Genomic DNA, 24,567 nt, shown 5'->3' with positions numbered 1-24,567 from the left:
AGTTAATGATTTGGTTCTCTTGTTCAATTCCCGGTTACGTCTGTTTCCGGGAAAGCTTAAATCAAAATGGAGTGGACCGTTTGAAGTTGTGTGTGTGACCCCCTTTGGTGCTCTTGATTTGAAAAACAAAAATGGTGAAGTTTTTAGAGTGAATGGGCACCGTGTCAAGCATTATCTTGGAAAAATTGATGATAGCCACGTGGTGACACTTATCCATTTCAAATGATGTGATGGTAACCTGCGTCGTGCCGCGACGTCAAATCAGGCGCTTCTTGGGAGGCAACCCATATGTTTTTCTTTTTGTTTTCTTTGATTTTCTTTATAGTGTAGGATGGATTTTTGAGCTAACTGGTTGTGACATGTTACAGGATTGAGTTGATGCAGTGCAGAACATAATTGAAAAATTGCACAGGTCTCTGAAGTTTCCAGTGCGGCCGCACTACCATTTTGTGCGGCCCGCACTGGTCAAGGGTTTTAAAAATGCTCTCTGAAGTTTGCCATCGCGGCCGCAGTCCATTTTGCGCGGTTCGCGGTGGGCCTCTGCGGCCGCAGTCCATTTTGTGCGGACCGCAGAGGGCTGCCTTCTCAAACTTGTACATAACAGCCCAGTGCGGACCGCGGTCCATTTTGTGCGTGTCACGCCCCGAAACCGAGGGATATGACCGGCGCTCGACCGGGTAGCCCCAGTCAAGCGGACCTGGGTTCCTTTCCTATCCCACGTGATACCCCGTGTTTTCATTACTCATTAATCAAAAGAAATAGCCATTATAGCTAAAACACCTTTTCACGAAATATACAATAACGACATGGTTACTTAGCGCAGTTAACAACTTACATTGCCCAACATACCAAAATACATGTTACATAAGTTCGTAACCCACATTTACTGTCTACGGAGCTTCTAAGATACACAGGATAATACAGTACCTGCCGGGAACAAGGCTCCGGCTATACCTTACACAAAAACCAAAATAAGACTCCGGAGTAAATAGCGGCATGAGCCACGCAGGGCCCCGAAGGAAAGGGGCTCACCAATACAGCTGACGGAAGATGAAGAGGAGCTACGGTCGGTGGACTGGAGTACCTGCTACTGATCCACCTACAATCATAACACGAATGTAGCGCCCCCGGCAAAAGGGACGTCAGTACATTTGAATTGTACTAGTATGTATGAACAAACTTTGCCCTAAGCAAACTCAAACCATACACAAGTAACACATGGTAATGGAATCAACAATCAAATACACATGAAAGGAAACAATCAAGCCAAACATATTTACAATCTCTCCATTTCCCCTTCAACATTTTTCACATCAATGATTTCACAACTTTCTCAGATTTTCATTTCAGTAGTGATTTCGATCACTTTCCACCCTTATTACCTCGGCCACCCTTATTACCTCGGCCACCCTTATCACCCAAACCCATAATTTATCATTTTGTGTTGCGGCGTGCAACCCGATCCCACCGGACAATCACCTTTCACCAACAACACAACAACAACAACAACAACAACAACAACAATTCACAAAGAACAACAACAACAATTCTCAAGGAGTAACAACAATAATTCACAAGGAATCTCCATAACCATCAATACCATTTCCATCATACTCAACAACTCATATGCATTTTATGTACAATGATAATTTCCACGACAAGCCATACATGTTATTACCATAGCTGTTCCGATTGCATCAATTACTATTGCCTTCCATCATTTGTTTCACAATTCTTACTACATAGCAGATTCACAATCACATACATGGTTCATTGCCAATTACTTACACCATCATATCGAAAGACATAACCACAAACACTCAACCGTACCAATCACAAGAATTTCACAGACAATCCACGTAGAAATCACATACCAAGCACTCAAACACCAAACAAGGTGATTTTACAAAGGTCAAAGTTAGCCATACATACCTGGAGCCGAATCCCCTTTTAATTTCTACTTTCAACTTCACCAAAAGTCTAGCAACGTCAATCTAGTGCACAAATTAACACATATTTCTTAGAATCAAAGTTCACAATCACAACCCGAACACATTTAGATTGTCAACCCTCCTTTGTATAATTCTTTACTCCTCCCCAATTTCTCTTACTAGATTTTAGGTTTTAAAAGGCATGCATGTATGTTTCAACCTCTATTATCAAGAATCAACGCATGAGACTCCCCCCCCCCCTAATTAAACCTGAAAACTTATGAAAATGGGTTAGGTATTTTACCTGCAAGAATGGGGATGAAGATAATCGCTTTGAAATTTCCCGGCCCGGATAGTTTGGAAGAGTCAAATTTGAAGAAGGTGACTTTCTCTCTCAAGAACCCTCTCTTCCTCTCTCTTATTTTGTTCAGAAACTTGTTAAAAATGAGGGGGTTGGGGTGTTTTATTAAAAAGGGGGTCGGGTTTAAAATTTAGAAAATTAGGAGTCCGAGTCAGGTCTGCGGTCGCACTTTGCGATCGCAGATTCGAAATGCGATCCGCAGAATGGACCGCAAAAAGTGTTCCAAAAACCTGATTCCACTGTTTGGGTATGCGGCGGAAATGCGGTCCGCATACACGGTTTGCAGTCGCATAATGCACCGCATTTTTTGACCTCAAATTTGACTGACACGCTGACTCACTTTGCGGTGGAAATGCGGTCCGCATATCAGTTATGCGGTCGCATAATGGACCGCATTTTGACCTTAATGTTAACCAAACCACTGACTCATTATGCGGCAGAAATGCGGTCCACATACTTGATTTGCGATCGCGTCCTGGACCGCAAAATAGCACTTTTTTGGAAAAAACTTGGTTCTTTGATTTTTAAATACTTAGATCAGTATAATGGGTCCGAGTTTACACATTCCCAACACATATCCGGACCCTGACCCTACGAGCTACTGGATTTTTGAGCACATATCTTTTACCCGGTGCCTTACAGTGCGGTCCGCACTGGTAGGTGAGCATGGGCCCCAGGGGTTTGTCTATAAATAGACCCTGAGGGCATCCTTTTACCCTTTTCGCAAAATCGAACCTCAGAGCTATTATTTACTGTTCATCTCTTGCTTCTTGATCGTAATTCTTGCTTGACATTGGTTAGTTGCACGTCATCTCTATATCTGGTAACATTTCACTCAATTCTTCTTTGTTTTCAGCGACCTCTAAATGTTAGCATTCACCTCTAACGGTCTGACCACCACCTCGGGTTGCCTGAATCCGCCTTTAGCCGATTGAGCGAGTGGTGGAGCAACCGGTGCCGGAATCATGGCACGAGAACCTTATGTGGCCTCCTGCCCCTCAATCTAGACAGTACCTCCTTATATACCTACGTAGCTGCGTCTACAAAGTAACCCCGCAAGTTGGCATACTGCTGAGTCTGAAACGATCCTTGATGACCCGAATGACCACCATAGTAACTCTATTGCGGTGGTGCACTTGTCATGCCCCGACCTCGGGGAGCTCGACCGGCGCTCAACCGAGATAACACGGCCGATCAAGCCTGAACAATACCTCCTACCCGAACTCCCTCATGATTATAGAGAAGGTCTATTTCATTAGTTAGACAATGAGGAGGATCATGTGAACAACATCAATTCATTATCATTAGATACATCATTTATAAGTTTCAAAATACATACACTTTCATAGTTTGAAGTGGAATATATGGTACGAATACAACATTACTAGTTTGATTTTCCTAACACTAACATACAACCCACACTACGTCTACGGAGCTTCTAATAGATACAAAAGAGTACGATGATAGTGCCGACAACAAGGCCTCGGCTATACCTCAAAACATAAATACACAAGGAACAAAAGATACACGACCCCGAAATGAAGTGGGGCTCACCAAGTCAGCTTCGAAGAGGGCGTACCGCTATCACTGATCAAAGCCGCTGCTATGGACCACCTGCACCCATTAAAGATGCAGTGCCCCCGGTAAAAGTGATGTTAGTACATATCGAATAGTACTAGTATGAAAACCAAACACCCCCTTCAAGGATTGGAGGTACAACATGAATATGATGAATCATGGAAGCAATAAAGAGCTTAAATAGCCGCTAAAACGATAGCAAATTCATTTAAAGATTTCAATAACATTTATAAATATCAAGTTGGGAATCATCTATAACAACCTCTACCACAATACCACAATCTCTACACAAAGCGGCCCTACCGACCAACCCTAATATGTGCGGGTGGGGGGTGGTATCAACACCATAATCTCTACACAAAGCGGCCCTGCCGCCTCACCCAAATGTGTGCGGGTGGAGGTGTAATCATAATGCCACAATTCGAATTCCCAAAACGATAATAGTTTGTACAAAAGATTTCTTTTCAAATTAAACCATTTGGCACCTTTGGCGTTAACAAGTATAAGTTCGTAAGATTTCATCATATGGGAAATAAGAATTTGATCACATTAATTTCGTATAAATTTTCTTCCCAAAAAGGGGGGGGGTATAACATAATTAAGTCAAAATAGAGAATTGTTAACACATGAGGGTTCTGATACGTTATGCAATTTGAGAATCAATTTACTAGCTTGAATATCCTACTACAACAGTGTTTCAAGTTCGAACTACACACGATGGAGTCTTGTAAGAATACGTGAATTTCGATACTAGAAGAAGAGTTTAGGCTTCATACCTCAAAAGAGCTTTCCGTGGTGTAACAATAACGTCCCGACACTCCTAACTATGCCAATCTATAGAAGAGGTGAGAATTACAAGCACGATTAGAGGAATTCGTATGGCAAGAGCTGCTACAATGACAACCCAACCTTTCCTCAACCAATTCAACAATAAAACCACCCAAGATTGTCCAACAACTTCCCCATAATCCCTATTAGCTCATGCATGTGATATGTCTACTCTTATCACCCATAATCAACCCAAAATCCGAAATTGGAGAATTAGGGAAGAAATTCTTACCTTTTAGAAACCCTAGCAAGTTTCCCTTGATGAAATTCCAAGTCTTGATCCAAGTTGAGTAGTGAAATCCTTGAATCCTCCCATTTATTTCTCTAGAATAGATCTCCTCTCTCTCTAAAATACCAAATAACCCCTAAAAAATGACCGCTATGGCTAGATAAAACNGGCTGTCTTGGTTGCTTCGATTATGGCAGGGTACCCCATAAATGTGGGGAATGTGATGTCCCGCATTATCTCGTTAGTGGGAGTNTAGGATGCTGTGGAAGACACGGGCCTCCAAGGAGTCCGTAAAGGAGTTACGGGCAGATGTTTATAGACTCAAGGCAGACCAGCTGCCTTTGGACTTGTTGCTTGATAATCCAGTCCCAGTAGCTCATCCACAGCCGGAGCAGACCCAGAGACCTCCGAAGAGGAGGAGGATGATCCCTAGAGCAGATGATGCTATCATCCAGTTGGCAGACCCACCGGAGACCTCCTCCAGTCAGCCACAGGATGTACCAGTTCCACAACCTGTCTAGGTCCAGGCCCAGGTCCTAGTAGCGCAGAGCAGACCACCGGGAACCAGTCTGAGGTTCCCGAGTACACAGAGGACCCAGGGACCACCCATGATCCTATGCAGACAGACACGGCTTAGGGAGTCCTCTATATATCCTTTTTCTATCTTTTTTGGTGTTTATTTAGACTAGTTGGCATTGGGGACAATGCCAGCTTTCATTTGAGGGGGTGAGCCCTACATTTTGGATGACTGTATATATTGCTTTCTTGATTTTCTTCACATTTGGTCTGTATATAATTTGATATTATCGCACTTTTATTTCACTTATGGTCTGTATATAAAGTTACATTTCATTGTATATATTCATCCCATCTATTGTATATTCAAATCCCCTCTTGTTTATATTTATTCTATTTTCTGCAAAAAAAAAATTCGTTTTTAGCTTCTTATTTGTGATTCGTAGCTTTTTGTTTTTGAAATTTTCAATAAGCCTTTGGTTTTCTTAATGCCACGGTTCTTTCCAAAGGTGGAGTGTTGTGTGAACCGGGTGGCTCTTCCCAATGATAGATGGCGTGACAACCTTCTTAAGGGTTTGAGTCCGTTTTTCTTTTTGTTTCTAGTAGTTTGTAGTTAAGGGTACCTCAAGCGAAGATTCACTTGGGCCTAGCACATTTGCCTTTGATCTTATGGTCAAAAACAAATTGTTGTGTTTAGGATGGTGAAAGTCGTGACCTTGAGACTCTTGTGTTGACCGATGTTCATCAAGTGTTTTTTCGGGACCATTGTGTGCTCAAATCATTTCTAAGGTCGTTGTGGGCCCCCGACTCTATGTCTTTAGCAATCCCTTAGCTTGTGTGGTGAGTAATTGAATTGCGGGTCCAAGTCCCGAGCCATTGGTCTAGAACTTGCCTTGAATGTTTGTTGAGGCGAAATCCTAAGTGAATTTTGACTTGAGGCGTGATTATAGGCTCTCCTTGATCCAAATGATAGATTGAACAATTCCATAGCCTACCAGTGAGAAGATCCCTAGTCAAGCCTTTTGAGCCTTAGACCTTTTTCTTTCAAGAACCATGATACAAGCCTATACCCGTTCTAAAAGATACCCTCTCTTGGCATCCAAATCTTTCCTTTAGCATATGGCAAAAGTATAAGTTTGGGGGGAGAGACGATGATTGCAACAAAGTGGTAAAAAGGCACAAAAGTGAAGAAAAGGAAAGGCAATGAAAAAGAAAGAAAAGCAAAAAGGCAAAGAGAAAGCTCGATGTGAAAAATAATGAAATGGGATCCAAAGAAAAGCAAAGTATGAAAGGTGTGGAAAGTTAAAAAAGGAGAAAAAGTTTGAAATGCACAAGAAAGAGTGATAGTGTGTCTCTCTAACCCCTTAGAAAGAAGTGAAAGGACTCAAAGAGTCAAGTGAATTGTGCCAAATGAATCCAAAGAAGTGCTTAAGGGAAGATGGAACCCACTTAAACAAAAACTTGTCCTACCTAAACCAAAAGCCTTCACAATGACTACACAAAAGCCCTATATGATCTCGAGTTGAATGAAGCTTACATTAGTGGATACTTACATAAGGGGCAAGCATATGGTACTTAGAGCCGGACTTGTGACCTTTCCTTGAGAGAGATGAGTGAATTTCCAATAACCTCGTTTTGTGTGCCAATATTCTAAAGGTGAGGTTTGCTTAGGGAGAGTTGAGGATGTGTGAGTTTGGGTTCCACAATGACCAAAGTAATTGAAAAGAGTTCTTTGATGTGTTGATTCAACTCTTGATGCTCTTGTGTCGCACTTGATCCAAGGTTTTTCAAAGGTTAAATATTGTTAATGACTCATGTGTGTCGAGGGCAATTGTTAGCCCCAATTGATGCTAGTTGAGGTTGCTTTAGGAAAGCTAAAAATTTCTTGGATTTTCCCTTAAGGGGTGGGTCTTATTTTGTTTGCTTGAGGACAAGCAAAAGCTTAAGTTTGGGGAAGTTGATAACTAGGGATTTTGACGTGTTTCATGCTCTTTCTTGCTTACGCTTTGATTATAAATTATTACAAAATAGTCCCAAAAGGCTCATAAGTTGTGCTTGATTGCAGGTTTGATCAACAAAGTGACGAGATGTCAAAGATCGGCTCAAAAGGAGTGAAACCTGCACAAGTACCAAAGACAAGACAACTCAGGACAAACAGGCCTAGTGCGGCCGCACTACACTTTGATGTACCAGCGGTGCATAGCATTGGCACATATCAAATTTTTGTACGAAAGCTTTGGCATTTTGTTCCATGCGGGGCCAATAATATCATGCCCTTACCAATTTTAGCACTAAAGAATCTGCGCCCGAATGGTTTCTGCATATTCCTTCATGGACTTCTGGCATAATGTAATGAGCATCGGATGCTCCCAAACATTGGGTTAGGGGTGGAAAGATTTTCTGTACAGTTGGCCTCCTTTGAAGCTATATTGTGCTGCTTTGGTGTGTAGCGCCCGGGATGCCTTGGAATCTTCGGGCAACTTTCTGTGCTCGAGATAATCGATGATCTCATTCCTCCAGTTCCAGACCAAATTAGTCATATTTACCTCGTAGTAGCTATCTGCATCCAGAACTGAGTGCATGAGTTGTACTACCATCCCGGAATTTGATCAATTCATTTCCTTTGATAAATCGAGGTTGGCCAGTGCATCCACTTCTTCATTTTCTTCCCTCGGTATATGAGTAATCAACCACTCCTAAAATCGTGCCAGCAGAGCCTGGACCTTCACTACGTATTGTTCCATGCGCTCCTCTTTGGTTTCGAAGATCCCGTAGAAATGATTTACCACTAGCTGGGAATCGCACTTTATTTCTATGATATCAAAATCTAGTCCCCGAGCCAATTCAGGTCCTACAATCAAAGCCTCTCACTCTGCTTCATTATTAGTTAAAGGGACCATTTTGATTGCTTGCCTTAGGGTTTCTCTTGAAGGCGTGGTTAATACAATGCCGAGCCCAGACCCTTTTACGTTGGAGGATCCATCCATATATAAGGTCCAAACTCTTGATGTCGATTCTAACACTATTACTTCCTCTTTGGTTGCTAGAGGCATCAATCTCGGACTCAAATCAGCCACAAAGTCGGCCAAAATTTATGACTTAATCGCAGTCCTTGGTTTATATCTATGTCGAATTCACTCATTTCGACGGCCCATTTGGCCAATCTACCCGAGAGTTCGGGTTTGTGAAAGATATTCCGCAGAGAAAATGTTGTCACCACAGCTATTGGGTGACATTGGAAGTAAGGCCTCAGCTTCCGAGCGATGACTACGAGAGATAAGGCTAGCTTCTACAAATGCGGGTAGCGAGTTTCTGCTCCCGTTAAAATTTACTAATGTAATAAATGTTAGATTGCGTACCTTTGTCCTCACGGAATAAAACTACACTTACTGCTACTTCCGAGACTACGAGGTAGACCAACAGTTTTTCACCTACCTTCGGTTTTGAGAGTAACAGAGGGCTTGACAAGTACCTTTTCAAATCTCTCAAAGCTTGCTGGCATTCCGGGAGTCCATTCAAAATTGTTTTTGTATTTTAGCAGCGTGAAGAAACGATGGCATTTTTTTCGATGACAAGGAAATAAACCTGCTCAGAGCGGCGAATCTTCCTATGAGCCTTTAAACTTCTTTCACACTTGACAACTGGTCCGGGATGTCCTCGATGGCTTTGATCTTATCAGGATCTAGCTCAATCCCTCTTTGTGATACCAGAAATCCTAAGAATTTGCCGGAGCTGACCCCGAACACGCACTTCTCGGGGTTGAGCTTCATATTATGCTTCCTTAGGATGTCAATGGTTTCTTGCAAATGCTTAAGATTATCACCTGCGTTCAAAGACTTAACGAGAATATCGTCTATATAAACTTCCATGGTTTTTCCTATATGTTTTTCAAACATCTTGTTTACGAGCCGTTGGTAAGTGGTCTCGACATTCTTCAACGCAGAGGGCATCACATTATAGCAATATATGTCGAAATTCATTATGAACGAAGTCTTTTCCTGATCCTCCGGGTTCATCTAAATTTAGTTGTACCTGAAATAACCATCAAGGAAACTTATTAACTCATGCCCGGCTGTTGCATCAATCATTTGATCGATGTTTGGAAACGGGAATGAGTCTTTCGGGCATGCCTTATTCAAGTCCTTATAATCTACGCACATGCAAAATTTATTGTTCTTCTTAGGAACTACTACTACATTAGATAGCTAGTCTGGATACTTTACCTCTCAGATTGAACCGATATCAAATAGGCGAGTTGCCTTTTCTTTGACGAATTTATTCCTGGCCTCCGCAATAGGGCATTTCTTTTGCCTTACCGGAAGGATGTTGGGATCCAAGCTTAGCTTATGTACGGACACTTCCGTTGGAATACTTGTCATATCTATATGCGACCATACAAAACAATTGGCATTATTTTTAAGAATTTAATAATTCCAGACCTGAGCTCGGGGTGCAGCCCTGTCCCCAGGTGGGATTTCCCCTCCAAGAATTTTTCAAATAATGCAACTTGTTCGAGCTCTTGGGCTGTGAATTTTGTTGCATCCGTTTCTTTCGGTACCTAGAAATATCTCGGCACCTGATAAGATTCTGACGCTTCTCCCCCTGGCTATCTTCATTTAATTCGAGAGCAGGCATCGGTTGCTGTAGTTTCTATGTCACGTGCTCCTTCCTTTTACTACTGGATACCGAAATTGCATTCATCTCCCTAGCCACCGTTGATTGCCCCTTTATTTGTTTGATTCTTTCAGGCATCAGGAATTTCAGCAACTGATGATATGTCGATGGTACAACTCTCATCTCGTGCAACCACGGTCTTCCCAGAATAATATTATATCCCATATCACCATCCACCGCTTAAAAAAGAGTCGTCTTCATCACTCATTGGATGTTCGTAGGCATCAAGATCTCTTCTTGGGTTGTCACACTTGCGAGGTTGAATTCGACGAGGAGTTTTGTGGCCAGAACGATGCTTCCGGTGAGTTTGGCTTGCTCCAATACCATCCATCGTATGATATTGGCTGAACTCCCTAGATCTACTAGAACATGTTTGATTTTAAAATCTAATACATTTAACAAAATTACCAAGGCGTCCCTGTGCGGTAGCAACAATCCGTCCGCGTCCTCCTCTGTGAAAGTGATATCGTCTTCGGCAACTTCCTGAAGCCTCTTGCTATGGGTTATTAATACCTTTGTCTTTTTCGCTGCCGAGAAGGTGACCCCGTTGATCTGGTTCCCCCCTAAAATCATGTTGATCGTCTGGCACGGGGGGTCTTCTCCCGCTTTCGAGGGCCCCGCATTATCACGGTTGCGGCCATAGTTGTTCTACACTTAAGAATTCTCTAAGATGAACATTCTTCAATAATGTCGCCACCTCTTCCCGCAGATGTCAGCAATCCCCAGTCCGGTGGCCATTCGTCCTGTGGTATTCACACTACAAGTTGGGATCCCTCTTGTTGGGATCCGATCTCATCGGCTTCGGGAGCCGCACTTCTTTGGTGTTTCTCATAGCTGATACTAACTCCACTATACTGACATTGAAATTGTATTCTGATAGCTTGGGTAGGAAGGATCCGGCGTACCTAACGCTTCTTTGTCCTGCATTGATCTGGTGTTCTAACCGTAAGCAGTCTTTCTGTCGGTAGCAAACCTGTCTGCTGATCGAAAGCCTCTGCCGCATCGTTTAATCCATTCGTAGGGCAAAAATCGGCCCCTCGAAGACCGTCTATCTGTGTCAAAATCGTCTTTTGATTTTTCTTTATCCTTCTCCCGTCCTTTTGCCAATGGCGGGGAAGCCTACCTGATCATCTTCAATCCTTATCTTTGATTCGTATCGATTATGGATATCAGCCCAAGTCGTCGCTTGGAATTCAAGCAAGCTTTCCTTTAGTTATTGGGAAGCGTCTGAACTTCTCGGATTCAGCCCCTTGGTGAATGCTTTAGCCGCCCATTAGGAATTCGGTGACAAACTCCCACAGCAATTCGGATTCTCCTTGTGTAATTCTAAATATGTCGGTCTTTCGGGCCTGCACCTTTCTGGCTCCTATATGAGCCTTAATAAAAGAGTCCGCGAGCATCTCAAAGGAACCTATGGAGTACTCGAGTAACAGCGAATACCATGTCAAGGCTCCTCTCGTGAGAGTCTCTCTAAATTTCTTCAGCAAAACGGATTAAATCTCACGGGGAGCTAAATTATTCCCCTTCACCTCCATTGTATAGGTAGTAATATGCTCCTGAGGGTCTGAAGTTCCATCATACTTCGACACATTAGACATTTTAAGCCACTTTGGAATTATTTCTAGTGTCGTGCTGGGTTTGCCCTCTACGTTGCTTGATTTGCGGGAGCACCAGTAGGAATTGGGCTTCACATATTCGTGTTATTGGAAGCCCCCGATAACGCCCGCTTTAACTCTGTCATAACCTTATCCTGCCGTGTGAGGTGGCCTAGAATGATCGCTTATTGCTCTTGTAGAATCCTCACTGCATCAACAACATGCTCTTCTTCAGCATCATCGGGAGTCGCCTCCCTAACATGTCGTGGGTACCGCCTGTCGTGGGTCGGCGAGATATCGTTCCCCTCATTGTGGGTGTCACTGAGTGAATCCTCGTGACGAGGCTGGTCTCCTTGAGCCTCAAGATTGTGCGTGTTGTTAACACCATTGTCTGCCATTTTTTATGATTTTTGCTAAGACAAATAATTAAAACACGTTAGTAAAAGAGGCAAGGATCAAGTTAATTACACGGTTGTCTAGGCCCCGCAGAGAGCGCCAAACTGTTTACCCGTAAAACGGAACAATTAAATTTATACGTGGTTTCTAGACAAGTGAATTAATTGATCCTGAAATAATAGAATAATTGAAGAAATACACAATATTTAGCCTTGGAACGAACATAAAATCGCAGAAATAGTAATTCCGGGAGATAGAGCTAGCTTCCGAGCACAACAACGATGAAATCAAGGAATAAGAAGATAAGATTATATAACACTTTCAACTGATTATGGCATAATTTTGCTAGTAAAGTCGTCCCTTTACAATGATAACAAAGCTCACTATTTATAGCTGCACCTAGGGAACAAGGTCATAAGATCATGCCCTTCTTTAATGTCAATTATGAGGGTCATTGATGAAGGTGTAATGGTGAGCATAAATGACAAATTCTTTGTAACAGGTAGCACAATAAATATTATGGAATATTCTCCATTAAATGCCACCGGGCGGAGGGTATTTATTGCATCTTTGAGTGTCATTCTTTCCGGTGACAAACAGGATAATTGTCTTTGGTTCTAACTATCCCCCGCCTTAGGTTCCACGTGTCACTCTTTTAAGCGGCCACTTAGTATAGCATATTAAACCCTATACATAACCCATAATGTATAGGTCATACGAAGTCAATTTTACTGTTGCTCCAAGGCTTCTCTTTAAAAGGGTAGCCCGATGCACAAAGCCTCGTGTTCACGCAAGATCCGGGAAAGGTCCGCACCCCGAGGGATGTATATTGGCAACCCACCTTGATACCAACATCAACGATTTATTTCATCGCTCGAACCTATGAACCGTAGAGTCAGTATAACTCCTAATTACAAGATATAGTATTACAATGACATATTTGTTCATCTTAATGTAATTACAACATAATTTTGAAAATATTTATTTAGTTCCACAAGCGTATTAACATAGTTTGATATAATTTTATTTTAATATAAAGCTAGTTTTAAGAAACTAGATAAATAAATATTTTTTTTTGGGATCAATATATTTTTTAATGTGTGCAGATATATGTGTATACAATAAATATCAGAAATGAAAAAAGAATTTATAAAGTCATATAATAAACTACATTATGTCATTACTATGGATTTTTTTATCTCCCTTTGAAATTGAATAGTGTAATTGCTTGCCTAATTATACTAAATTTTATGGCCAAATAAATACTTGGCTAGACAAGTATGCTAAATGGGGGATTTGCAGTCGTACTCTATATTTGTGCTACCTTTTAACCTATACCCTATTTTTTAAAATTATTGATTTGGTAGTAAGTTGACAAAAAATCCGTAATAATATGACAATTACACCCCTGATAAATCGCATAATCTGCAACCTCATTCATAAAAAAAGATCTCATTTCCTCTCAGCAGCTTTATCAAAAAATCAGTAACTTGTCCAGATTTATCTTCAGAATCACACTTGCACGAAGTTGTTTCACCTTGAAGCTAAAAACTTCATGCTAATATAGCATGAAGTTGTTTTACATTGAAGCTAAAACTTCATGCTAATGCATGCTGAAGTTATTTATCCAGCATTCAATAGTTTTGTCATGAGTATAACAACAACAACATACCCAGTAAAATCCCACTAGTGGGGTCAGGGGAAGTTTGTCATGAGTACTGAAGTTATTTAGTTCATTTGCTAAAACTTCAGTTTAAACATGCTGAAGTTATTTAGTTCATTTGCGAAAACTTCAGACTAAACATGCTTAAATTTTTGTCTTGCAGTGTGTAATTTTCTAATGAGTTTTTGCTAATGCATGCTGAAGTTATTTAGTTTATTTGCTAAAACTTCAGACGAAACATGCTTAAGTTATTTAGTTCATTTGCTAAAACTTCAGACTAAACATGCTTAAGTTTTTGTCTTGCTAGTAATTTTCTAATGAGTTTTTGCTAATACATGCTGAAGTTATTTAGTTCATTTGTTAAAATTCAGACTAAACATGCTTAAGCTGTTTAGTTCATTTGTTAAAACTTCAGACTAAACATGCTTAAGTTATTTAGTTCATTTGCTAAAACTTCAGATTAAACATGCTTAAGTTATTTAGTTCATTTGCTAAAACTTCATGCCAAAACATGCTAAAAGTTTTTTCCTGCAGTCTACAGTTTTGTCAATAGTCCTGAAGGACAAAATCATCTTTTTAAAACGCTTTTAACGAGAAAAAAAGGGTACAGATGCAAACGGAAAAATAAAACGGATATAAGTTAAAAGGGGGCGACCAAATAGGGCACCCCATACAATTTTTACTGCTAATTGTATAATTAGATCCAATTATACACAATTCTAATTATGAAGTGGCCTTCTGGACCGGCCCTTAGGGTTATGAGAACCATATGTTTTACTTACTAAAAACATATGAGAACCATATGTTTTACTTACTAAATACCTTCTACAGCCTCCTCATGGAATATAAAAATCTAGTATACAGTATTAATACACAATTGTAACAACTGGTCAACTAATAACAACAGTCAATGAAGAACTCAAAATACCAAACAATCCCACACGCTTAATAATAGTGTGTAAATAATAAAATAAATGAATAAAATATGGAAACCCTGAACTACATTAAAATCACGTTCTTCTTTTTCTTTAGTGGTCAGACATATTATCTGAACAGGAAAGGTGTAAGAAAGAGAGGTCTGCTCAACTATATAATAATTATTACTATATAAGAAAGAAGAAGGTCCCCAACACAACCAATTGGACTATGAATAGATAAGGAAAAACAAGACAATCAACAAGCAACACAAGTTAAGGTTGGTTTTTGTAGCTCTAGTTGAAGCTTAGATTTCCCCTTGAGTTATCTTCACATATCCATTTCTCTCTCCACCCTACCTATAGCCTAAAAACCAACCAATAAAAAAACAAATAATTCATAACAAACACACATTTTTTGAGACTTGTCCTAAACACCCTTTTTATATTTTCCTGTATTAGCATTAGTTTCCCCATCTTTGCATCTCTCTCGAGAGATTCAGAGTTGAAGAAAATCTCTCTCCTTCAATGGCAAGTTGGGTTTTATCAGAATGTGGTCTTAGACCACTCCCAAGAATCTACCCAAAGCCCAGAACTGGGGCCGCCACTTGTGCCTCTCACATAAAGTTGAGAATTTCACGTACAGATCTGAGTGGTTCTTCAATTTCTTTGTCTAATACTTATAAAGAGAGGAATTGGGCATTGAGGGTAAGTGCACCACTTAGGATCCAAACTGTCGGAGAAGAGGAAAGTGAGAGAACAACAGATAATGAGTTTTTTGACCCAGGGGCACCCCCACCATTTAAGTTGTCTGATATTAGGGCAGCTATTCCTAAGCATTGTTGGGTCAAGAATCCATGGAAATCTATGAGTTATGTTGTTAGGGATGTTGCTATTGTATTTGGATTGGCAGCTGCGGCTGCTTATTTCAACAATTGGGTTGTTTGGCCTTTGTATTGGTTTGCTCAGAGTACTATGTTTTGGGCTCTCTTTGTTCTTGGTCATGATTGGTAATGCATCCTCGTGATTTGATTTTTATTGTTATTTGGAGCTTAATTTGGTGACCCCATTTTGGTTTTCTTTGTGAATTGTGCATGCAGTGGACATGGAAGTTTTTCAAATAACCACAAGTTGAATAGTGTTGTTGGACATATCCTTCATTCTTCAATTCTTGTTCCTTACCATGGATGGTTTGTTTCTCTTTTCTTGAAAATTATTGAGATTTTTAAGAAGATTAGTGTCTAATGAATGGTGTATTTTGTGGTTGATGGTTTTCAGGAGAATAAGTCATAGGACACATCATCAGAACCATGGACATGTTGAGAATGATGAGTCATGGCATCCTGTAAGTTTCTGCATTTTCCAAACACCATTTTATTTGCTTGTTCAACCTCTGATTTTTTGCTTTCTCAGATACCTGAGAAGATTTACAATAGTTTGGATCTTGCCACAAAGAAATTAAGGTTCACTCTGCCCTTTCCCTTGTTGGCATACCCTTTCTATCTGGTGAGTACTTCATAGTATCTTTTATATCCATAATAAGTGTGAATTGGCAACAAAAAAATGACATTTTCTTGAATTCTTAATTACAGTGGAGTAGAAGCCCTGGAAAGAAAGGGTCTCACTTTGATCCAAACAGTGATTTGTTTGTTCCAAGTGAGAAGAAAGATGTGATGACTTCAACTTTGTGTTGGACAGCTGTGGCTGCATTGCTAGTGGGATTGTCCTTTGTAATGGGTCCTTTCCAAGTGCTTAAGCTCTATGGCATCCCCTATTGGGTTAGTCCATTTTTCAACCTTCCTTTCTTGACACTCATTTTTTCCCCCTTTTTGCCTAACTTTTTGCTTGTTCTTATAATTTGGAATTCAATATTTTGAATGTAGGGCTTTGTCATGTGGCTTGACTTAGTTACCTACTTGCATCACCATGGTCATGATGATAAACTTCCTTGGTACAGAGGAGAGGTATACTTTTGATTGGAGTTAGATTTTACTATTAAAAATACTAGTTGATAGGCTGGAAATATGTTATTAACATATGTTCTGTCTATAGAGATTCTTGATGCATAACTGGTCTTTTGAGAAATATTAGCACATAGCAGTATTATTTTTATAAAGAAGCCGACTCCTACTTGCTTGGAATTGAGGCGTAGCAAAAAGTTGGGAGTTGACAATTTAGATGTATCAAACAGGAATGGAGTTATCTTAGAGGAGGGCTTACAACGCTTGATCGCGATTATGGATGGATTAACAACATCCACCATGACATAGGAACACATGTGATACATCATCTATTCCCTCAAATCCCACACTATCATTTGGTGGAAGCAGTAAGTATCACAATATGTATAAAAATGAGTTTTGATTTACAAAGAAACTAGCTGCTCAATGCAATATGCGATGGTGTGTTTTTGAATTTGCAGACTGAAGCTGCTAAGCCAGTGTTAGGGAAGTATTATAAGGAGCCAAAGAAGTCAGGGCCTCTACCATTTTACTTGTTGGGAGTTCTCATAAAGAGTATGAAGCAGGATCACTATGTGAGTGACACTGGTGATATAGTATATTATCAAACTGATCCTCAGCTTTCAGGGTCTCAGAAATAGAATCCTATACTACAATTTTAAAGCAGGTGATTATTTTTCACTAACACTATGGCCATTAAAGAATGGAGAAGGCATATAAAGTCTGTAGAAGAGCAGTTTCAATTGTTGCCATATTGTAATAATTGAGTGGAGAAAGAAATTGTCTCCAGGTAGGGTTGGCCAAGAAAGTTTGTTATTTGTATTCTTCATTGTGAAATGATTATAGAAACATACTCTGTCCCACCATTTTTTTTTTTTTTTTTGCTGTACGTGGATCCATTAACATCACATATGAAGAGATATTTTTGCCCCAAGAAAGTGAAAGGAGAAAAGAAATTGATTTAGACTAAGCAAAAAAATAAAATATCAAGGGTGATTAAGTTGGGGAGAGATGAATGAAACAACAAAGGAATGTCACTTTCAATATAAAAATTATAAACATCTACGTGTTATACTTAATCCCTTAAAAACCTCTAGCCTGCTAATTTTAACAGTAGTTGTTAATTGATTGTTGTCAAGGTAGTCAATATCCACTCTCTATCATACAAGTCATGTATAAATAAGAAAAGTTTCACCCCCATATAGAAGTTGACGTCTTTATAATAATAATACAAGTTTGATATATTATGAGATGTTAAAAAATAATTAATGTTATATACAATGATAGTGTAAAGATTTTTGTACTATCAGTGCAGGTTAATTATTAACCTGTAATGTAATAGCAAGAAAGACAGACACTATTATATGCCATTACTTTAGTTACCTACTAACACACCGTGGCCAGGATGATAAGCTTGTTACATATCGTCTTGGAGAATTTTGATTCTAATTAGATTCCGCTACTAAAATATTATGTCACTATGATAAGACAGATATCTAACTGACACAGGTCGGATTTCCTTTTAAAGAAATAAAGTCAACCAAGTTTAGGAAATATGTTGTTCTGTCTTTGGAATGCGCAACTAATTTAATCATCTGTATTGGTTTGTCCAGAATAACTAATCATCAAACATATAGTTATCAATTCAGGCTTACAACACTTACAGATTGGGCTGTTAGGCAGGAGATACTTTATACAGGCTTCAATAATCACAACTGAGGCGAAATGGGGGAAGGCATATAATTTTTGTGGTTGCCACATGATTGATATATTTTTCTTACACAATGTAGTTAGTAATAATTGACAGGAAGTAACAAAGTAGCTAAAATGCCTCTGCGGTTTGGCCAAGAAAGAATAGTATCTGTGTTAAGTATCACATATTTTTCTTGTGTGGATCACTTACAATTGGAAAAGATTTTATCACAATAAATTCATTAAGACAAGCAAATTGAAAGTCATTTTCAATCCAACAAAGTGCAATAGAATTTTACTTTATTACTTGTCGTCAATCCATCAAGTCATGCTTATAGCCCCATCAATTGAACTACACAAGGGAAGTTTCTTCTCCTACAAAGAAATTGATGGTTTTCTAGTAACACCTGAGATATTAGTCTTGGCCTATGCAATAAATTACAAGAGGAACATTGCAGTTGATTTAAGAATCTGCACTCGGGAATTTGCCTCAATATTACCTACAGCCGTACAGATTTCACTGCATTCATGAACGATAGTATCCGTGACTCATCCTTTTGGATGCCGTCCCGTCCACATATGCCACTACTCACATCCACTCCATTGGGTTTAAGTGCAGAAAGAGCTTCACAAACATTCTCCGGGTTAATTCCTCCTGCCAAGAGCCACCCATGTTTGCTTCTAATTCGCGGCAGCTTAAACTGAGCCCAGTTGAATCCTTTGCCACTGCAAAAGTGAGCTACTAAGTATACGGAGAGCAAGTGAAAATTGGTAACTGATGATTTTGCAGGAGTAAAATTCAGCTGCTTACACCTAACTCATATCAATTGCATCATTCATCAGTTTTAGGTAGATAACAAACTTTATTTCTTAATTTAGAATCCACCACTTACTAAGACTTTGCTATGAATTCAACTTCTCAAAAATTTTCATTGTCCTCATTGCTACTATTCCTATTCTTGTTCTAACTACAATGTCACTGTTATAGCCTGTTTGGCCAAGATTCTCCCCAAGCCAAAAGTGCTTTTTTTCTCAATTTGAGGTATTTGGCCAAGCTTTTTTTTTGGAGAAAAAAGTGCTTTTGGCTAGAAGTAGAAGCAGTTTTTAAAAAGCATAAAAAAGTAGCTTCTTTCCATAAGCGGAAGCAATTTTTGACTTTTCTTCCTACCAAAAATACCCTTAGCAAAATATTATATATACCAAAATAACCTTAGTTTAAACTATTAAGTAATATATAATGACTTTTGGGATGAACTTTCATATTTATTGAATGGTTTTTTGATATATTTAAATTATCTTGAAAGAATAAAGTACTTTTCAATTTTATTTTTACATTTTACTTAAATTAAATAAAAAACTTAATTATTATCTTTAATAATAAATATTTGCGATTATTTATCTACTTATATAGCATCAACGATTAAGCAAATCTCTTCATGCCCTTATTTGTAATTTGACACTTAAAGCACTTTTTGAAAAGCTTGGGCGAACACAAGTGTAGTATACCAACAGAAACAGAATTACATCTTTGTTGATTAGCTCAATATCACCTGTCTTTTACATTATCTATGCAATATAAACATGGTTGGAAAGAGACAGTGAATGATTTCATACTCAGCCATGACAGGTTTATGCAAGGAGAATCAATACCTGCCACCTTTTGCACTATCCACTAGAACCCAATCAACCAGAGAAGACTCCTCATCAGAAATATAGTTCAAAAGGCCTCCCTCTTTATTTGCATGAAGTACGTATATTACATGTTTTTCCCTGACCAAAACTGGAAAAGCATCTCGAGAAGCATTTCCATGAAGCTGCTCAATTTGCATGTGAATTTTGAGGAATTGGAAACAAGAAATCAAAGATGGTGAAAATTACAGAGTTCCTCACCTGCACAAATTCAAGGTCTGCTGCATCAGAGGCATTTAGTATTGTGTCAGCATTATCGTCTACAAACACCCCCACTGGCTCAGCTCCATATTCCCGCGCAACCTTGGAAATCTCCTTTGCAGTAGAAAGTGAAATAGAACGTTTTGAGTTAGGCCATATGATCATACCAATAAAATTGGCTCCAGCTTCTGCTGCAAGAGCAGCATCTCTAGCTGATGTAATTCCACACATTTTGACTAAAGTCCTACTTTCTATATGCTCTGTTTGAGCTGAGATCCCTGCTGACTGATTCAAGGTGCACATAAATCGGTTCCTAGCAGAAGTCCTCAATCGTGTCCTATTTGCAGAATATACTTCTACACCCAATAGACCTGTAAAAATGAAGATTTTGCAAAAGAATGATGCATCATTTTATACTTCAACCAGAACTCTGAACCAGTGAAACAGAATCTTAAGGAAATATCATAATAAGTTACTTTTAAAACACCTATCAAGTGCACATTTGCATCTTTCCACATACTGGTAGCAAAGGACAGAAAGGAAAACTTTCCTATGTAAGATTAAAAAATCAAGAAAAATGAATAAGTGGAAAAGCAAGAGATCCAAACCAACCTTAACTCCAGAATAATATATGGTGTAAGCTTCCTATCCCAGTACTTGTTGGCATCTCTCTTTTGCTTTGGTGAAAAATCTTAAAGGAGAAATAGAATAAGTAGTAGCTATGGTGATCACCCATTGGTTTTCACATCACGTGGTTTCTTTAGAGATCACAAGTCCTGACTTATTATCTTCTTAAACTATTTTATTATTTCTTAAAAGAGTTACTCTCTTTCTTCTTGTTTCGGGGTACTATAAGTGCAAATAATGCCCATGTGATCCAGACTTTCACTTACCTTGGCTTCTGCGAATGCCTATTACTCTTGGTTGAAGCTGAGTTCCGACGTTGAACACTGAAAAGACAGAACTATGGCTTAGACTAAGTAAAAAGTGAAATTAACCGACACAATGCTATATACTCTTATGACACTCATACAAATTATTAAATAAAAAGGGCATTAGAATTGAAAGAAGTAGATCTTTGAGGACATTACACAAATTTTAGCTGCCGAAGAAGAGCTCAAGGAAAAAATAACTTGGCATGTCTACTGGGCTTACTCTAGTTTCCTTGTTTGTATAGATATAGGAAGAGCTTTTAGGGTGATGATATGCAGATCCAAAGCTCTTTGGAACACTTCTCTCTGGTGCACGCTGCACGGAGGAGCACCCCACATCTATTTAATCTAAAACCTATTAGTCTCTGGATGAGATGACACTTATATAGCTTGATAGTTTGGAGTTCTGGCTATCGTGTCTCATAAACAGTGACACACCCCGTGTGCTCAGCCCTCTTAGGAAAGGTGTAAGCACTATGTATAATGAAGGATAAGCAGAAATAGAAGTTATTGAAGAACCTGAGAGCATCTTTTCTTCCTAATTCCGTTCTACCTCTGTAGTGCTATGCGCGAGAGAAGGAGAGATGCCGTAAAATAGTCCTGCTACTCATCAAATAAAAAAACAGGTCAAACAGAGGAATTACAAACACGTTCTAATAAATAGACTAGTCATCCGATACTATCTACTAAACAAATAAACTCTTTAAAACTAGCAATTAGGCAATTTAGCAGACAAGCACCTAAATGCAAAACCTGCAAAGCAACATACACCAACAAATCGTGGAGATATCAAGAACATTTCACTACATGATTGAATTCTAGAATAAGTACAAAACAAATACTCCTTCCGTTTCAAAAATAATGAACCTATTTCCTTTTCCGCCAGTTTAAAAAAGAATGACCCTTTTCTAAATTTGGAAAGAATGTAGTTTTGAACTTCTCATTTTTTCCTTAATAAGATGATTTATAGTCACGTGAACTGCACCTGAACAATTTTTTCAATTTTTAACAATACTAGACCTCACAAGAAAGTAATCTAAGAGTGTCCAGTAACATGTCCTTTGGTAATAGGAGTTCCAGCAACTTTCAACACGCCAAATATGTACTACAGAAAATAAAAAGGATGCAAGGGTGAGCAAGTTCACAAAGAAGCACATTTGCCTTTTCCTTGAGTAGAAGAGCTTTTATCCAAATCTCTAGTATCTAAAAGTTCAGAACTCATATTATACGACCCTCTTGTACGCTAACACAAATGAATTATTAGTACTAACAGAAAAATAGTATCTACAACTTCTGCAACACTAAAAACTTGGAGACTCAAATGATGAAAGATCTCATCAAGCTTCATGATTTTCCCAAGTTGGAGGTTAACTTTAACTGGCAGTAAGAATTAAGGAAATTTCACTCAATACTTGACTATAAACTTCAGAATCAGTTTGAGTTGAACCGGGTTCTAGCTCCTAACTCTCAGCTTAAAGTTGGAAAGGAAAAGGGAACACAATGAGGTGAACCAATAAAAAGCCTTTCGAAATCCTGCACAATTATCTAGCAAATGTAAGTCCCAATTTTAATTCACTAAAAAAGGTGTTCAGAAACTAATGTTATGTCCTGTAGGCTAATCTTCACCCTATGCAAATTTCTAGTGCAGACATAAATCACACACCATTAGCTGAGTTTTTCAAACAAACAAGAGAAACTAAAGAGTACCAATTGAACTCAAGGAAAAAAAAAAGGTACATTCATCACATCCAGAACTTAGCTAAATTTTCCCACAAAGAAATAAAAAAGACAAAATCTTCAACTGGAGTAAAAGAAGTTCCACTCACTACCAAGCTTAGCAAAAATTTTCAAGCCGAAACAATCTGTAGAATACCAAATTGAACAAGCTAACAGCAGTGGAACAAATAGAAACCCACATAGGGGATATGAAGAGCAAAAAAAATCGGTCCCTAATTGTCAGATCAGCAGAAATAATTACCTGTGGTGTGGCAGCTGAAGCAAGAAAATGGGAGATATGTGAATTACAATTTGCAGGGGTAAGAAATTGGAAAAATCAGAGAGAAAGTTGTAAAAATTCCTTTCTCTTCCGTCGAAGTGAAAAATCCTTTGGACGGGAAAAAATAAATAGGAGTCCAATTATTTAACGAATATAGGTCACAGGCGGGATAGTAGTCGCCGGAGAAGACAACTACTATGTAGGTTGTGGGTGAAGAGGAGGGGAGAACGAATGAGGAAGAAAGAAAGAAGGGAGAGGATCGGCGGGAGTAGTATAAGAGAGGAGAGAGAGAGAGGTGAGGGGTGGTCGGAAATATTAGCTAGTTGTCGTCGTCGGCGCCGGTAGGGTTTCGGCAGAAGATGACCGTTGGGGGTTGGGCTTGGGTTACTGTTGCGGGAAGTAGCCAGTTAGCCAATGTGTTTAATTTTAAGTTATTGTTTAAAACTAGTATTGACATAAATGATGTTAAATTGTGACGTAGTTTGTTTGAATTATGTGCAAATAACCTTAAAATATTATATAACATTAGATATTAATTATAAAGTAGGATATGAAATTATTGTTCAAATCTCGTAGTGCATAATCTATTTTTTTTTTTTTTTATATTTGTAGCAATCTAACCCCTTGATTTCGGTGTTGCATTTCGTTTCGCTATCAATATTAAAAAATACTAAACATATCATGTTGTGATATCTCTTGGTTGAGCACAATAGATCATATTATTTTAACAAACTTTTTACTGTCACTTTGTTTTTATCTAAAAGTTAAATATGTCTTATTCATCACATTATTTGTATGTGAATTCCTTTTTCCTTGTTTTTTTCTTATAGTTATTGCATTATTTATTTTAATATTATTGTACTATCATATAATATTTTATTAGCTTAATTAAATTAATGTCTTGCTTATTATTCTTTTAGTAGTCTTTAATAAATAGAAATGTTTTATTCTTGAAATTTGGTATATTTTTATGCTTGTATCCTTTCATTCGGAATTCTTTAATCAATTAAATTTATTGTAATATTATTAATTATAATTTAATTTTTTAATTTATTTATTTTTAAATTAATTTAATGAATAAGTATGCTCACACTATCTCGATTTTTATACATTCTCTTCCCTACTATAAATTTTAATTAGTTTTTACATTAATTTTTTTACCTATAACCAAAATAATATCATATTCTATTTTAAATTATAAAATTGATGTAGGCTAAAATATTAATACATAAGTTATCTGATGATTATGTTCCAAATGTGTTGAGTTTTGCTATAATTATTTTTGATTTAGATGTAGTTAAGTTTTTTTAGCTTTAAAATATAAATTTAATTTTTAATTTTTATTAATAAAATTACCTATATTAGAAAGTTTTTTTATTCTTAAAATTTTATTTTAATATTAGAAAATAAT

General features: G+C 38.3%; 2 protein-coding genes across 4 annotated transcripts; one reads left to right on the top strand and one right to left on the bottom strand.

Annotated features, from left to right (window-relative positions):
• Nucleotides 1-14,897: 14,897 nt before the first annotated feature.
• On the top strand, nucleotides 14,898-17,519 carry LOC109238135 (omega-3 fatty acid desaturase, chloroplastic). The gene is made up of 8 exons (XM_019404566.1): nucleotides 14,898-15,695; nucleotides 15,786-15,875; nucleotides 15,964-16,030; nucleotides 16,099-16,191; nucleotides 16,278-16,463; nucleotides 16,569-16,649; nucleotides 16,877-17,014; nucleotides 17,108-17,519. The coding sequence occupies exons 1-8, from the start codon at nucleotides 15,214-15,216 to the stop codon at nucleotides 17,285-17,287; spliced, it is 1,317 nt and encodes a 438-aa protein (XP_019260111.1). The 5' UTR covers nucleotides 14,898-15,213; the 3' UTR covers nucleotides 17,288-17,519.
• Nucleotides 17,520-18,594: 1,075 nt separating this feature from the next.
• LOC109238136 (N-(5'-phosphoribosyl)anthranilate isomerase 1, chloroplastic-like) lies at nucleotides 18,595-23,601 on the bottom strand. Of its 3 annotated transcripts, none has more exons than XM_019404567.1 (6): nucleotides 23,139-23,601; nucleotides 21,680-21,763; nucleotides 21,122-21,178; nucleotides 20,229-20,599; nucleotides 19,989-20,152; nucleotides 18,595-19,064 (listed from the first exon to the last, which is right to left on the bottom strand). In XM_019404567.1, exons 2-6 carry the CDS (start codon nucleotides 21,687-21,689, stop codon nucleotides 18,839-18,841), a joined length of 828 nt encoding a protein of 275 aa, XP_019260112.1. In that variant the 5' UTR covers nucleotides 21,690-21,763; nucleotides 23,139-23,601; the 3' UTR covers nucleotides 18,595-18,838. The 3 variants fall into 3 exon arrangements, with proteins under 3 accessions (XP_019260112.1, XP_019260113.1, XP_019260114.1); XM_019404568.1 differs by having other exon boundaries at nucleotides 21,680-21,760; XM_019404569.1 differs by lacking the exons at nucleotides 21,680-21,763; nucleotides 23,139-23,601 and adding an exon at nucleotides 21,320-21,643.
• Nucleotides 23,602-24,567: the final 966 nt, after the last annotated feature.

This window comes from Nicotiana attenuata, unplaced genomic scaffold (assembly GCF_001879085.1).
Source record: "Nicotiana attenuata strain UT unplaced genomic scaffold, NIATTr2, whole genome shotgun sequence".
Taxonomy (NCBI): Eukaryota; Viridiplantae; Streptophyta; class Magnoliopsida; order Solanales; family Solanaceae; genus Nicotiana; species Nicotiana attenuata.
This window is presented reverse-complemented; position numbering and strand designations above follow the sequence as displayed.